The sequence below is a fragment of the Hyperoodon ampullatus genome, assembly GCF_949752795.1.
Source record: "Hyperoodon ampullatus genome assembly, chromosome: 20".
NCBI lineage: Eukaryota > Metazoa > Chordata > Mammalia > Artiodactyla > Ziphiidae > Hyperoodon > Hyperoodon ampullatus.
The window spans coordinates 19,207,408-19,223,684 of NC_136933.1; the positions used below are offsets into that span (position 1 = coordinate 19,207,408).

Below are 16,277 nucleotides of genomic sequence, written 5' to 3' on the forward strand. Positions count from 1 at the left end.
ACATCAGTCTACCTTCTCAATTTAAAGCTACTGGTGAAAGTATAATAGTAGCGCCTTCTGAGCACTACTCAAAAATTACACTAATTTGTCACATAGGGGGCCTTGAAAGACTGGCACCACTAATATTCTTCAACATTCATAATAAGCTTGTTCAAGAAGGTATATTTAAAAGATAGTATGTGACACCTGGCTTCCTGGCTGTGTCATTTTTCCCCAAGTGATCAGATCAAACCACTATCAGGTCAAAGGAGTTGGTTATATTATAGGGAACTTCTCGGTTATTCCAGCTCCTGAGAATACTTGGAATTTGTCAGCAAACTCAAATAAGAAGTAGTACAGATCGTCCAAATCAATTATTAGGAGGTTACATTCTAGAGATTATTTAGAAAAATCCAAACTAAATTACAAATATAGACTACATAGGTGATTACTAAAGAATCTCAACAATTTTAGATAATTTAAAGTAGAAGATACCCTACATGATTTAAAGAGTCTTTAACAGAGACATGAGTAATCCATGTACCAGAAAGATCACTTTAGAAAAATAGTTTCATGGATTAAAAGAGGGCATGTTGGAGGGGAAAAAGCTAATCAGAAGATGTAGTCTTCTATAACTCCATTCTAGTCATTACAAGAGAAGAATAATATTTGGTCTAGGGAGAAGGGAAATAAAGACCCAACAAATGTTATGGAGGATAAAAATGGCTATCTTCATGAAAGATTGGGAAGGGGGCTCTCAGGAATCAAAAGATTACCAGATTTAGTGTTTGGAAGATGGGTAAGATGAGACTATGTCAGGGAACATGAAAGACGACTGATGCTTTGAAGAGAAGTATAGATTTTCTATTTCTTAGGTTTTCTATGGAGTGGTATCATGATTCTGGTCAAGAAGTAATAGTTTCAAATATGTACCTTTAGATGGACATTTGCAGCTATTTTTTAAATATAGAAAATGATACTTATTATTTAACCTCTTACTTTTTCTTACATTTCCCAGGATAATACATGGGGAGAGGTTATAATCACTTGAATTTTATTATTTTTGTAACTGAGTTTATAAGATAGGTATGAGTTAATGGCCAAGTGAAGAAGGAAGGAAAGAGAAAGAAGGAAGGAAAGGGAATGGGATGGGAAGGAGGGAAGCAAAAGGAAACCTATAAAGCTACATTAAAGAGGGAAGATTTTCTCAGGCCATTAAACTTTATAGGACTATAATTAAGCTATTTTAAGAATACGTTTGTTGGAACCTGTTTATCAAGTTGAATAGGGAAGGGAAAATCCTCTGGAATTAACTTCTTATCCATTCAAAAAATAATGTAAGAATTTTCTTTGGAAAAAATTATAGATGATATAAATTCCAAGGTAATATTACTGTAGTTTGTATTTCAAAATACAGTATCTTTAAAGTATCATGGATAAGAATACAATAGGGAAGAATCATGGTTCAAGGAAACTATTTTGTGAAGCTTGAGGCCATTCTTTTGTCAGCCCTATATGTTCAGTAATCTGAGGAATTTACCTCTTTTGGACATCCTAAATGAATGAATTTTTCAGGTTGATTAGGAAAATCCAAAGTAAATTACTTAAATAAAAATAAAATATTTGATGATCACCAAAGGATTTTAACTATTTTAGATCATTTAAACTATAGATACCCTATATGCACAACTTGAGGTTGAAGACTTCTTAATATAATCATAACTTTAAGTTTTTTGAAGATAAACATGAATTTCATCTGTATTTCTATTTTCAAATTTTGAACTTTTAAACTGTAATGGCATGTATTAATACATCCTTCTGCTTTTCATTCTAATGTTAATGTATTTGTGTTCTTTGGGGGATATTGGATATCTCTATTCTGTTTTGTTTTATTGCAGCTAACCTTTAAATTGTGATTTTTTTTTAAAGCGTGCTGATGACATTACAAACTTAGTAACAGATACTACACTTCTTGTACACTTTTTTGGAAAGAAAGGAAAAGCTGAGCTCAACTTTGAAGATTTTTATAGGTGAGCTTAATTTTTATATTTGTATTGAAAAACGTTAACATGCTAAAGTCAGGAAGGTCTTTAGGAATCATTTAGTGCAGTGACACTCACCTCTTTGCTGCTTTCATCTTAACTAAGGATACTCTGTAACAAATATCCACTCCCGTCAGTGCTTGTGTACCAGTAGTTCTATTGATAAATGTAACAGGAAGTCACTGAATGATGAAAAATATCCAGCTATCTGGATTGATTATTTCCTATATATTCAGAAGAAAGAAGGTTACCAATTCCTCAGTCTCAGTAAGCTGCAGTAATAATAATAATAGGCATGTATATAGTGTTTGCTGCAGTAAACACGAGGCAGGGCACATTAACTCCTTTAAGTCTCATCACTACCCTGCAAGATATTCTTGTTATGCCCATTTTACAGATGAAGAAGCCAAAGTCCTGAGAGGCTAAGTACCATCTGTTACCATCACTCTTCATTTATCTTATTCATTGTTTATGTATTTTTGTCATAGATTCATGGATAACCTCCAAACAGAAGTTCTAGAAATAGAATTCCTTTCCTACTCTAATGGGATGAATACTATCAGTGAAGAAGATTTTGCTCATATTCTTTTACGATACACAAATGTGGAAAATACATCAGTATTTTTGGAAAATGTGCGTTATAGTATACCTGAAGAAAAGGTATCTAATCCCCATTTTTATTGTGTTACATATGTTATTATCTTGTAATTATATAGGTCTGTAAAACATATTGTCCTTCTGTTAGTTCATTTGCTCCTCTGTGGATTAATAGATTCTTTGGATATATTCCATCCTTCTTTCCTCTGTGTCTTAAGCGCTCTGGCTAAACTTTAAAATGGATTAATTTAAAATTCTGGGTTGGGACTTCCCTGGTGGCACAGTGGTTAAGAATCCGCCTGCCAATGCAGGGGACACGGGTTCAAGCCCTGGTCTGGGAGGATTCCACATGCTGCGTAGCAACTGAGCCCACGCGCCGCAACTACTGAGCCTGTGCTTTAGAGCCCATGAGCCACAACTACTGAAACCCGTGTGCCTGGAGCCCATGCTCCACAACAAGAGAAACCACTGTGGTGAGAAGCCCCCACGTACCACAACGAAGAGTAACCCCCGCTCACCACAACTAGAGAAAGCCCATGCACAGCAACAAAGACCCAACACAGCCAAAAATAAATAAATAATAATTTTTTAAAAAAATAAAAAAAGAATAAAAATCTGGGTAGATATCCGTATTTTTCTTAGACATGCTGAAAACCTTTAAGGTTATTAGCAGTTGTTTTATTCACATTATGGATATCACTTTTCAAGAGAATTCTGCTGAGCTATAAGCTTTGGCTACTATGTAAACATCACCTCATATAAAACAGTTTATATTGACATCATTTCAGTCACACTTTATTCATTTCTATAATACCCTTAATAAAAGGTCATTAGGGGCTTCCCTGGTGGCACAGTGGTTGAGAGTCCACCTGCCGTTGCAGGGGACATGGGTTCATGCCCCGGTCCGGGAGGATCCCACATGCCGCGGAGCGGCTGGGCCCGTGAGCCATGGCCGCTGAGCCTGCGCGTCCGGAGCCCGTGCTCTGCAACGGGAGAGGCCACAACAGTGAGAGGCCCACATACTGCAAAAAAGAAAAAAAAAAAAAAAAAAAAAAAAAGGTCATTAGAAGACGGCTATTGACGAGTGAGTGATCTTATCGATAGTTGAAGTGAGGTTTTTCAAAGAGTTTGGATGGCATGAATGGTTAAGAACCTGGGACAACTGATTGTCTATTTGTTTAGTAGCAAATGTTTTGTCAGCATTTCTGAGCAGTTGCATTATCTAGTGGTATTTGAGTGCATCACTGCAACCAAATAGAACTGGTGTTACAAGTACCCCTTCAAGCATGGGATGTTTTGGATATATTGCCTTCTATTTGTGTTTGTAGAAGGATCAAGTTAATCTATCCAAGAAAAACTTGCAAACAGTTTGACTTCATTTAAAGTGGATACACTGTGACGGTGCTAACAATTCTGCAGGTCCCGTACGGAACGAGGAAAAAAGGACTTGATGCATTTGACTATTAGTTTATGTAATCACTTAGGGGTCTTTTATCTGTTTTACATGTTGAAGTAAATTTTTTCCAATTCATAGACACTTCCCTAAAAATAAATATCAGAAATTGTACTGTTTTGTCAAGCTACGAGTGTATTATTTAGGGCCTTGAAGAATATGCTTTTTTTTCTTTTATCCACTGGAAACTTATAAAAATCTGAAATTCAAAAAAATCAATTCCAAGGTGAAGTGTTTAGGGAACTCTTTGTACTGTTTTTGCACTGATTTTTTACATTTAAAATTATTTCAAAATAAAAAGTTTGGGGGAGGGGAATTCCCTGACAGGCCAGTGGTTAGGACTATGTGCTTTCACTGCCATGGCCCGAGTTCGATCCCTGGTCAAGGAACTAAGATCATGCAAGCCGTGTGGCACAGCCAAAAAATAAAAAATTTTCTTTTAAGTTAAATTCAGCTTCTGAAAACTTATAATTGATAGAGGTATCTTAAATGTAACAAATCATTACAGTAAGAAAAGGAAAATATAGCAAGTGAACCAGCATTGATTCTCACTGATTTTTTTTTTTTTTTTGCATTATCTCATCAATCATTAGAACAACCTTCCAGATACTGATAAATTTCTTTTAGAAAAGAGGAAGCTAAGGCTCTCAGGTACTTAAGATAGTTGCCCAAGGATTCAAACCCAAGACTCTAAGCCAGTGATATTCCTAACACACCCTACTTCTGTATTTACCACCTTGTCACCTGCCATCCTCTTCTCTCAAAAGAATAACAAGTAGTAGTACTTGAATAGCACTTTACATTTCTAAAATACTTTCATTTCCATTCATTTATCTAACAGATATTAAGCTGTTTACTAGGCCTTATTGTAGCCACCGTGGATAAAGTGACAAGATAAGCAAAATCCTTCTCTCATGGAAACACATCTTAGTGGAGAGATACAATAAACAAGTAAAGGAAAAATAGTAAATGATATCTTTTCAGATAATGATAAATATTATGAAGAGGACTAGAAAAGAAGATAGACAATCAAGGTGGCTTTTGAGGAAAGGCTGTGAGGAATGACCTGTGCCAAGATCTGGATGAAAAACATTCCAGGCAGAGGAAACAGCAAATACTAAGGGCCTGGGGAGAGAAAAAGCTTCCTTTATCTGAGAAATTGCCAAAAGGGTAAAGTCAGTGAAGGGGAAATAGGAGATGGAGGAGAGATAGATAGGGGTCAGGTCTCAGAGCACCGTGTAGGCCAAAATAAGGAGTTTAGATTTTATTCTAATAGTGATTCTAAGAGTGATGGTAAGCTACTGTAGTATTTAAACTTTAAAGCAGTGGTAAGTAAACTACCTACTTCCTATTTTTATAAATAAAGTTTTATTGGAACATAGCCACGCTCATTCTTTTAATGGATTGTCTCTGGCTCCTTTTGTGCTATAACAGTAGAGTTGAGTAGTTACAACACGCACCATATAACCTGCAAAAATAAAAATATTTATTCTCTGACCCTTTATAGAAAAAGTTTGCCAATCTTGTTTTAGAACATAGGTGTCTTGTTTGTTCATTCAACAAGTATTTATTCAGTCAGTATTTGCTGTCTACTGTGACACTCAAATCTGATCTAACTCATGAGCCAGATATGACCTGATTCACGTCCCAAAAGATCATCGTGGCTGGTGTGTACAGAATAGACTTCAGTTGGCCCAGGTTTGAAAGAAGAAGGCAAGTTAGGATGTTGTTATAATAGGAGTATAGGTAAGAGATGAGCATGGTTTGGACCAGGGTGAAACTAGGGAAGAGTGGTCAGATATTGGATCATTTGAAAAGTAGAGCTGATAGAACATGTTGCTGGATTAGACTGCAATATGATGGAACAAAAATCATGAAGAACTCCTAGGTTTTGGCCTGAACCACATGGTGAAACAGTGCTGCCGTTTACTGAGCTAAGCAGGACTACAAGCTTGGGATTAGGAAAGAATTAATGGTTTTATTTTGGACAAGTTAAATTTGAGATTCCTATGAGGTATCCACTTGAAGAAATTCTGCAGGCAGTTGGATGTGTGACCCTAGCATTCAAGGGTGCAATCAGGACTACTTTTGGTGTATAGACTTCCAAATTGTGTCTCCAGTTTAAACTTCTCCCCTGAATTTCAGTCTTTTACTTCATACTGCCTACTCAGCATCTCCAGTAGTATCCAGTAGACATCTCAGGCTTAATAGTTGCAAAACTAAACTCCTGAGCATCCCCCCAAAATCTTGCTCCATGTGCCATCTTCCCTGCTTGAATTAATGGAAACTCCATTCTTCCTAGTCGTTCTAGCCAAAATTTTTGGACTTCTCCCTCTCATTCTACGTACAATCCATCACAGATCCTCCTGACACTGCTTCTGTCAGCATTTGATCACTCCTTGCCACCTGCAGTGCTACCACCCAGGTCAGTTGCCTCCTAAGTCACCTCTCTGCCTCCAGCTTTGCCTCCCTGCCATCCGCTCCCCGTTCAGCATTTAAGGAAGTGCTTTATGCCATGATTCAGACCTTATCATAGTAACTCCCCATTTTTCTCCTTACAGTGGCCTCCAAGGCCTGCACAGGCTGCTCCCTCATTACCTCGGACCTCACTTCCTGCCATTCTCCCTCGCTCTGCACCAGCCACACTGGCTACTTTACTGTTTCTCAAATACCAGGCAATCTGCTGTCTCAGGGGTTTTGTGTGTATTCTTTTCTCTGCCCAGAATGCTCTTCTCTTAGATATGCTGTGTATGTCGCTCACTATGTTATTTCTCAGTGAGGCCTACCCTTCCAACCTAATATATAAAGACTCACCTATTATATAAATAATATGTAACTTACTATGTAAGTAATAATCTAGTGGATAAATTATAACCCTTTCCCTTGGCATTCCCTATTCCTTCTTCCCTTAATCTGTTTTTATTTCCATAGCTTTATCGTCTTCTAACATACCATATAATTTACTTTTTATTTTTCATTGTTTATCTGGATAAATAATAGTATTGATATTTACTTATTTTTATTATTTGTTGTCTGTCTCCCCTAACTAGAACATAAACTCCAGGAAGGCTGGTGTCTTTATCTTTTTTATTCACTCATATATCCGCAGCACCTAGAACCCCTGTCAAATGAATTGATAGATAATATTTAAAGATGTGGAACTTAAAGCTTTTCTGTTTTTGTGAATTTTATCTACATATATATTCACTCATATGAAATGGTAGATATATACAAAGTTATTTATTATAGCATTGTAGCAAAAGATTGGAAACTACCTGCCTCTTTCAGTAACATATTGGTTAAATACCAGAAACTACCTCTTGCAGTAAGTTACTGGTTAAATAAATTATGATGTAACTATAGAATGGGAAAAGGTGCAGCTGGAAAAAGACTAAGAAAGTTCTTTATGTACTAATATAGAATGATCTCCAAGATGCAGTAAATGAAAACGAACACAACTTAGAACATTATATATAGTATACTACCATTTGTTTAAAAAGATAGCCTATGCTAATTCTAGAAGGACCCACAGAACTAAAAACATTGGTTCCTCCAAGGAAAGGAACTACATGGCTAGGTGACAAGGGTGGGAGAAAGGGAGATTTTGTGTTGTATATTCTTCTGTGCCTTTTGAATTTTGAACAGGTGAATATATTGCCATATAAGATAAATAACTTTAAAAAAATGTTAAATACCATGGGACCAGGTGAACTTATCTAGGAGAGAATGTAGATAGAGACTGTAGAAGGGAAGGGAAGAGGGCTTCTCGTCATAACCACGTAATGTAAATATTAACAAGAAAGTAATAAAATTATCATTATTAAGCTTTGAGGACACTGATGTTCAGAAAGATTTAAGAGACTTACCTTATTAGGTCATTCAGCCAGTAAATTTCAGAGTTTGAATTTTCTGCTTTTTTCACAATTGTACACTTCCCTCAATCTTTCAAAGTTGTTGATATATTTCTAAAAGTTATTATGTATTTGCTATTTAGATCAGTTACTGATCTAAATAGCACACTTAATTTATGATATGAGTATGAATTTTGTGTTGAGAATAAACATAGTTTATATTCCTGAGGTCCTCTTAAGCGCATGTTTTCTAAATGGTCGTTTTAATTTGGATGATAATTTGTCTTGATGATTTTTTTGGCTTTTTCAAGTTAATCTTTTCCTCATTCTAGTCTTTTGATTTTTTCAAATTTTATCGAGGTAAAAATCATGTAACATAAAATTAACCACTTTAAGCTGAACAATTCAGTGTCCTTTAGTATATACACATGTTGTACAACCACTATCTCTGTCTATTTCCAAAACATTTTCATTACACCAGAAGTAAACCCTGTACCTATTAAGTGTTTCCCCCCAGCCTCTGATAACCATCAGTCTGCTTTTTCTCTCAGTGGATTTAACCGTTCTGGCTATTTCATATAAAAAGAATCAGGCAATATGTGACTTTTCATGTTTGCCTTCTTTCATAATGTTTTTGAGGTTCATCCACATTGTAGCATCTATCAGTACTTCATTCCTTGTTATGGCTGAATAATGTTCCATTGTAAGTATATACCACTTATTTGTTTATCCAGTCATCTGCCCATAGCCATGTGAGCTTTTCCCACCCTTTGGGTATTGTGAATAATGCTGCTATGAATATGTGTGTATATGTATTTTTTTGTTTGAATACCAGTTTTTAGTTCTTTTGGGTATATACCTAGAGTGGAATTGCTATATATATAAATTATAGCCATCCTAGTGAGTATGAAGTGTTATCTATGTAATCACCTTTACCTTTATCTTAACCAGAATTCTTTATTTCTTTATATAGCTTTGAGCTGCTATCTAGTTTCTTGTCTTTTCAGCCTGAGGGACTCCCTTTAGCATTTCTTGTAGGACGGGTCTGCTAGTAATGAATTCCCTTAGCTTTTGTTTATCTGAGAATGTCTTAATTTCTTCATTTTGAAGGATACTTTTGCCACATACAGAATTCTTGGTTGACAGGTATTTTTCATTTAGCACTTGAAGTATCCCACTCACTTCTTGCCTCTGTGAGTTCTGATGAGAAATCAGCTGCTAATCTTATTGGGGATCCCTTCTATGTGAAGAGCTGCTTCTTCTCTGCTGCTTTCAAGTATCTTTGGCTCTGGCTTTTGACACTTTGAATATGTGTCTTGGTATGGGCATTTTTGAGTTTATCCTACTTGGACTTCATTGAGCTCAGATGTGTAGACTCCCGTCTTTCCTCAAATTTGGTGTTTTCAACCATTATTTCTTTAAATATTATTTTGACTCCTTTCTCTCTTTTCCTTCTGGAAGTCCCATAATGTATATATGAACTTGATGGTGTCCCCAGGTCCCTTAGGCTCTGTTCACTTTTCTTCATTCTTGTTTCTTTCTGTGCCTCAGACTGAATAATTTCAATTGTCCTCTCTTTAGTTTCGTAGATTCTTTCTTCTGTCTGCCCAAATCTATTGTTGAACTCTCTAGTCAGCTTTTCATTTCAGCTATTGTACTTTTAAGCTCCAGAATTTTTATTTGGTTCCTTTTACACTTTCTGTCTCTTTATTGATATTCTCATTTTGTTCATACATAGTTTTCCTGATTCCCTTTAGTTCTTTGTCCATGGTTTCCTTTAGCTCTTTAAACATATTTACAACAATTAATTTAAAATCGTTTTTTCTTTGGTCCAATGTCTTGGCTTCTTTAGGGATGGCTTCTGTTGATTCTTTTTTTTTTTTTTTCTTCCTGTGAATGGGCCATATTTTCCTGATTCTTTGTATGCACTGTAATTTTTTGCTAAAAACTAGCCATTTTGAATATTATATGGTAACTCTGGAAATCACATTCTCCCCTACAGTTGTCCATTTGCAAAATAGCTTGGATAAGTCACTAAACAAACAGAAAAGACTGTATTCCTTGTCGTGTGCAGTCACTTAAGACTCTGTTCCTTTATCTTAGGGGTTAGCCAGAGAACTGACAGATTTCCTTAAATGCCTGAAGCCAAGAAGAAAAAAATATAGTACTGTCCCAGGCTTTGCAGTTAAGCTGTGAGCTGGAGCACTCCTTCAACACTAAGCCAGGCTACCTAAGCCCCTTTATTTACCTTCACCTCCTGCTTTCACAGAGCTCACATATCTGCCAGACGTGGTAACCTAGGGTCCTCTCAGGTCTGTTAAAGCATGTGTCAGTTCCTGGGCATATCCAATTTCCCAAGTATATGCAATAGCCCTGTGAGCCCCTATTCTCCCAGTAACCATTCTCTTCAGCCTCCTCCTTCCCAGGCTTTTGGATTCTGTCTGCCACTTGTCTCCTCTGTCGTCCCTTGCCCCAGGCTGGCATAGAGTGTGTATGTCTTTTAATGTTTTAATAGATGTCACTGTCACCAGTAAAGCCTTTCTAGTCCAAGGGGAAAAGGGTGAAACAAAAGTCAGCCTCTGTGCTTGTCCTTCAGGGAATCACCAGACGGGTCAAATCACATATCATGATAATTTGAGAACAAGACACCCTTACTGAAAATCAGTTGACCACAGATATTTGGGGTTATTTCTGGACTCTCAGTGTATATGTAGTTTTGATACTTTAAAGTCTTCAGATATTATCATCACTTTATTTTTGTTAAAATGTAAGCTTCTTTTTACTCCACTTCTAACGATTAGGACACACTCCATTCAAGTCCCAGTGGTTCATTACAGAAGTGATTCTGGGAATAAGAATGGGGAGGGAGAAGAAATGGCCATACCCCTGTCTCTCTGCCACTTCCCCAGACTGTCTGTCCCTCACTTCTGTTAAGAATGGACTGCTTTAAATAATCGCCATCAAAATGAATGCCCTGTTTTTCAATTTACAATTCCATATTTACAAACACAAAGAGTTTAATCTGTACAAAACAATTATTGTATGGTTTTGAATTTGCCCTGTCTTTCCAAACATGAGATCCCCATTTTGAAAAATCCAAAGGTTCAGATGGAGAACACTGTATTCTGTCATTCTTTGATTTGCTTTTAATTTTAAGCTCCCTAAAAGTATTGACATTTTTGTTTACACTTTGTTTTAAAATATCCCATCCTCTTGTTTTTCACTTTTACCAGCATTAACCTGTCACCCTGACACAGAGATTGTTGCTGGGACAGCTGATCCAGCACAAACTGATACAGAACCAGAGCAGTGGCCAGTTTCCCTGGCAACAAGCTCTTCACATCAAGACAAACCCCTGCTGGCTCAGTCTCCCTAATTGAGTCAAACAGTCCTGTCAGGAAAACATGGCAGGGGGGATCAGATCACAAAGCAGAATCCAGAGTTGGAATGGCCATAAATGAATGTAAGGAAAGAGAAAAAGAAAAAGTGAAGAGAAATGACAGTGATGATTCTCCTTGAAAGTAAAGAGGGGTTATAATTGAAGTGGAACTAATGTGTATTAAAATTTGGTATTATTATTTCAATAACAAATTGATAATATTATTTTGATAATAAATCACTTAATCAGTAGTTGGCTTAAATGAAAATAAACTCTCTGGTTCTTTGCCCAGCTTTCCAGTGCCACCTTGTTAGCTTCCCTTCCCCTGCTACCCCCAGTAGTAAGGTCAGAATTTGTGAAGCCTAAGCTCTCAGCCCTCTGCTTGTTCTCTGTTTACTTTGTCTCTCAATTTTGTTCATCGTGCTGAGGAGAACACATTAAGTAAATGCAGCCCTTTGAATCCAAATTCGTATTATCAGAGATACATTGTGCTTGTTTCAAGTAACTTTCCTGTTTAATTGAAGTTATAGCAGTGGCAATAATTTCCATTTACGTAAATGAAATTCCAGAGTCCTTTCCAGGATCCTACCCCAAGCCCTGTGTTGGACCTCCCAGAGCTCGGCTACAGTCATTGTACTTCCTCCTGTTGTTCTGGCAGCCTTACCGTGGCAGGAACAAGTGAAAATACACGACTGTTGGCTTATTAGACATATTTATTTTGCATTGTCATTATAAAGACATGAATGACCTAATGCTGAAATATATTTAAGGAGAAATACATGTACAGGAGAAACTGTTTTTAGAGGGGTTTTTTTCTTCTTTTTTCTTAATGATCATACTTACTTTTAAAGTTTAAAAAATTCAGGCCTGAAGTAAGAATTTTCAAAATGGAAACTTTTAAATTTATGTTTATTGTAGCATTTTTCTTTAACTTCGTGCTGATAAGACAGTGTTTTAAAAATATTTTCACCTGTCATTGCTAATAGTAGCAACATTACCCAGTGGAAAAAATTTGAGTGAATTTTACATTTCATTTGGAGAAAGAAGGTTTCAGAAGGTACCCTGGAAATATATACTTACAAGATATATTGCTGATGCTCAATCTACTTATTTCTAGTAAGTGTAGATATTTATTTAAATCAATTTGACGATGCTAAATATATTTACATATATTTTCCCAATATAGGGCATTACATTTGATGAATTCAGGTCATTTTTCCAGTTTTTGAACAACCTAGAAGACTTTGCAATAGCCTTGAATATGTATAATTTTGCAAGTCGCTCTATAGGGCAAGGTAAGTAACAAACTTTCAAAAACTAAAAGCAAACCATATTCCTACATTGTTTCTAGTGACTTTGACAACAAATTAACTAGATATATCATATTAGTCATCAATTTGCCTGAAAGTCTGGTGTATACTTCGACAGGAAATTTGTTTTCCCTAAGCTAAGTTTAGGAAAATATGCTACATTTTTGTATTAAATTTATGATTGCCCTTCACTGCATATTATGGGAAAAGCTAATGACGTTTGTAAAGGTTTAAAGAGGAAGAAACCTCATGGCTGCTTGGTAACCTTGAGGGATATGTGTCTCCCTATAGAAGAGCCAGCTGGCCATGCTGCAGACATCATCACAGGGTGATATTCATATTATTTGTTTGTGTTACTGATTTTACCCACACTCCCTGCTGGCTCAGAAACCTGAATTTTGTCAACAGAGCCACCTCTTAGCTATGGACTTACATTAGCCAAGTTTTAAGAATGATATATGAAAATGACAGTCAATTTTGCTTGATTTACCAAAAAATACAACTGCCATAGAATTCTGAATGCTGTTGTCCTCAGGACCAGCTCATTCTTTCCCTGTAGGTAGACTAACAAGTCAAGTCCTTTTCCCAGGATTCTGTGGCTATGACCACCTTCCCTTCCCTCATGGCCATATTGTTTTTAAATATTCTTGTCATATGAGAACTTCCTGGTTATGTCTTTATGGTGATTTTACCCGTGTCTGCCATAATCTAATAAGTGCTAATCCCCCAGTTCAATCTCAGAGGACAGTCTTGTTATTTTATTACCAAATTCTAGGGAGAAGGCAAACCGGAGCCTCTAAGTGCTAATAATTCTCTTTCCCCAAAACACAGATAGTGAATCCCTCGCATAGCTTCATTCACTTACTCGTTGAGGAAAAGAAACCTAAAAACTGAAAAATTTTCATATTTCACCCATTGACTGGTCTAGATATTCAAATAAGGCATCTTCTTAACACATTTTAGTGTTTTAAAACCAAAACCTTTGGGAGCCCTGCCTTAGCAGGCCAATGTCTTAGCAGGCCAATGTTTTACTGCCACGGTAAACCTACTAATTAATCAACCTTAAAAAGAAAAAAAGTCAGTATCTGCTTAGCTGGTTCAGAATGGAAAGTTGCTCTTTTACTTTGTGGAACTGAATGAAACGAAATGAGAAAAATCACTCTTGCAGGTGCTAGGAATAGATCTGTCTCTTTTTTTTTTTTTTTCTGTTGCCACTTCTAGTACCTTAATTCAGGTTATCACCTCTTAAAAAGAGCTATTGCTGTAGCCACCGCAGTGGTATTCCTGCCATTATCCACTCTCCTCTCTGATGTTTCCTGGACAACTCACAGAATAATCTTCCTAAAACAGATTAACCCTGACACACCTGCTATGGAAAACTCTTCAGTTCCCCAATTGCCTGTTGAAGATCGTACAGGTTCCTCACCTCAAAGTCCCCGTGCAGAGCTTCCCCAGCTCCTGGGTGTCCAGGCTGCTCATTTTCTGAACATGCCTTGTGCTCCTGTGCCCCGCCCCACCTTTGTTCTTTCATGTCATCATCTGCCATTTCCTCTCATCTCTACAAGCTGAAATCCTTTATCCTTCAGGGCTGAACTCAAATACAAAGCAGCAGCCTTCCCTAATCGCTGTCTTCTCTCTCCTTTCCCTACTCCACGCTACCCCACAAGTAACCACTCATTTCCAAATTCTCATAGCACTTTGTTGCTGCTTTTTGTGTGGTCCTGTGTAATGATTATTTGGGCAGGTGTGTCATCTCCCATCTGAACTGTAGGTTTCTTGAGAACTTATTTGCCGTAATAACCTCTAAAGTATCTGTGGTTGATAGTAGGCCCTTTTAATTAAAACCGCAAAAAATTTTATGTTCCCTAAAAGATGGCATGATTAATGAGAAGTGATATGTTACATAAGACCATGGCCCATGTTTAGAAAAAAAAACTTCTTTTATAACCTTGCTAGGAATTAACACATATTATAAAAATAATGTTAATGGTTTACTCCTTTTCTGTGTCATTTATCTAGATGAATTTAAACGTGCCGTCTATGTAGCCACTGGCCTCAGATTTTCACCACATTTAGTGAACACAGTCTTTAAGATTTTTGATGTTGACAAAGATGATCAATTAAGCTATAAAGAATTCATTGGAATTATGAAAGACAGACTCCATAGAGGATTCCGGGTAAACCTATAAATTTCAAGCCTATTGCTATCCTTTTTAAAAACTGAAAGAAAAAAATCCATCTAAGTTTCAGAAATAATTTATATAAGTTTTTAAGGATATAAACAGGAAATGTTATATTTGAAAAGAAAAAACATAAGGCCCTACTTATTTTCAAAAACAATTTGAAGGGATAAAAGGTGATGCTTTTTAAAACATAAAATCAGTGTGAATTTTAATAACTTATTTTCATATTCAATTAGTTTAATGTCTTCATCCCAGTTTGTGGGGGGGAAATGTTGCCAAATATTTTGATTCAGTCTGCACACTGGCTGTTTAAGACTTGCTAGTATACAAAGAAATATCACTATTTCTCATTTTATATGATGCAGATTTCCACTAGGCAACGTGAGGTTCTTAAGTCACTGCATATTCAGTACTTTTTATATGGAAAATGAGGTAAAAAATGTTTTTTTGTCTGTTGAACTGTTCTTTCTTTTTAACATCTTATACTGCAAAATAATTACAAGAAATTCAGTGATTTTTCTCAGAAATATGTTCTAAAAAATGAAATGTAGCATAAATCAATAAATGTTTACACATTTAATGTATTTGGATGTGCCACAAATAGAAAAAGAAAAAAAAATTACGATTAACGGCTAGAATATTCAACCTTCCCTCTTTGGTAACAGTACCCCTGAGCATTATACATTTAAAAAGAAAAAATATATATATGTACAAAAAAATCAAGATTCATCTGAGACAATGTTTTTAAAGATTTTTAATGGATTCTTAAAATCCCAACTGTCTTGGTAAAGATACCGTGTACTTAACTGCCACCTAGTGGTTAGTTATTAACATTTGCGGTGATGGCACAAATGCCTAAAAGGGCATGCGTTGAAAATCATTTTTTTCCTCAAATATTTTAGAATAACAAGATCAAACTAAAATACTGGGTTGGCCAAAAAGTTCGTTCAGGTTTTTCTCGTAAGATGTTACTAAAAACACGAACAAACTTTTTGGCCACCCCAATATAAAACTATGCTATAAACCCCTGACACTGTATTTCTCTCTTAGATTTTATGTATTTTTATTTTTGCCTTATTTATTGAATATCTATGACCCCATAACATTTTATTTACATTTGCACACCTTTAATCCTCTGTTCCACAGGGTTATAAAACAGTTCAGAAGTATCCCACTTTCAAATCCTGTCTGAAGAAGGAACTTCATAGCAGATAAGTATGTTAGCACCTCAGTTTGTCTAAATTTGTTCAGTAACAGTAAAAGAAGGGTCATAATTTATTTTTCTCTTACAACATTTAGGTAATAGCTGAAAGAAATAGAATTATAATTTATTTTTAATGTTTAGGTCACTAATTCAAGTTAAGAATTAGTCTTTTAATGATTTCATTTTAGACCATATAATTCAGTTTAAGAATAGTTATTATAACAAAGCATTAGTTTCCCACTATTAAGTTGTGATCTAAAAATGAACTGGAATAAATAC

The 16,277-nt window shown here is 36.0% G+C and overlaps 1 protein-coding gene across 10 annotated transcripts in view; it reads left to right on the plus strand.

The window, feature by feature from the left end:
- The window catches only part of MICU3 (mitochondrial calcium uptake family member 3), a gene marked incomplete at both ends in the record, with an annotated part of 88,390 nt that extends 72,381 nt beyond the window's left edge, over positions 1 to 16,009 (plus strand). For 9 of the 10 annotated variants that reach the window (XM_079726656.1, XM_079726651.1, XM_079726647.1 and 6 more), the window contains 5 exons: positions 1,909 to 2,009; positions 2,510 to 2,681; positions 12,488 to 12,596; positions 14,631 to 14,788; positions 15,941 to 16,009. In XM_079726656.1, coding sequence (XP_079582782.1) covers positions 1,909 to 2,009; positions 2,510 to 2,681; positions 12,488 to 12,596; positions 14,631 to 14,788; positions 15,941 to 16,009 — 609 coding nt within the window. The remainder of the gene's footprint in view (positions 1 to 1,908; positions 2,010 to 2,509; positions 2,682 to 12,487; positions 12,597 to 14,630; positions 14,789 to 15,940) is intronic. The other variant, XM_079726655.1, reaches the window with a different exon arrangement.
- Between the last annotated feature and the right edge of the window lie 268 nt (positions 16,010 to 16,277).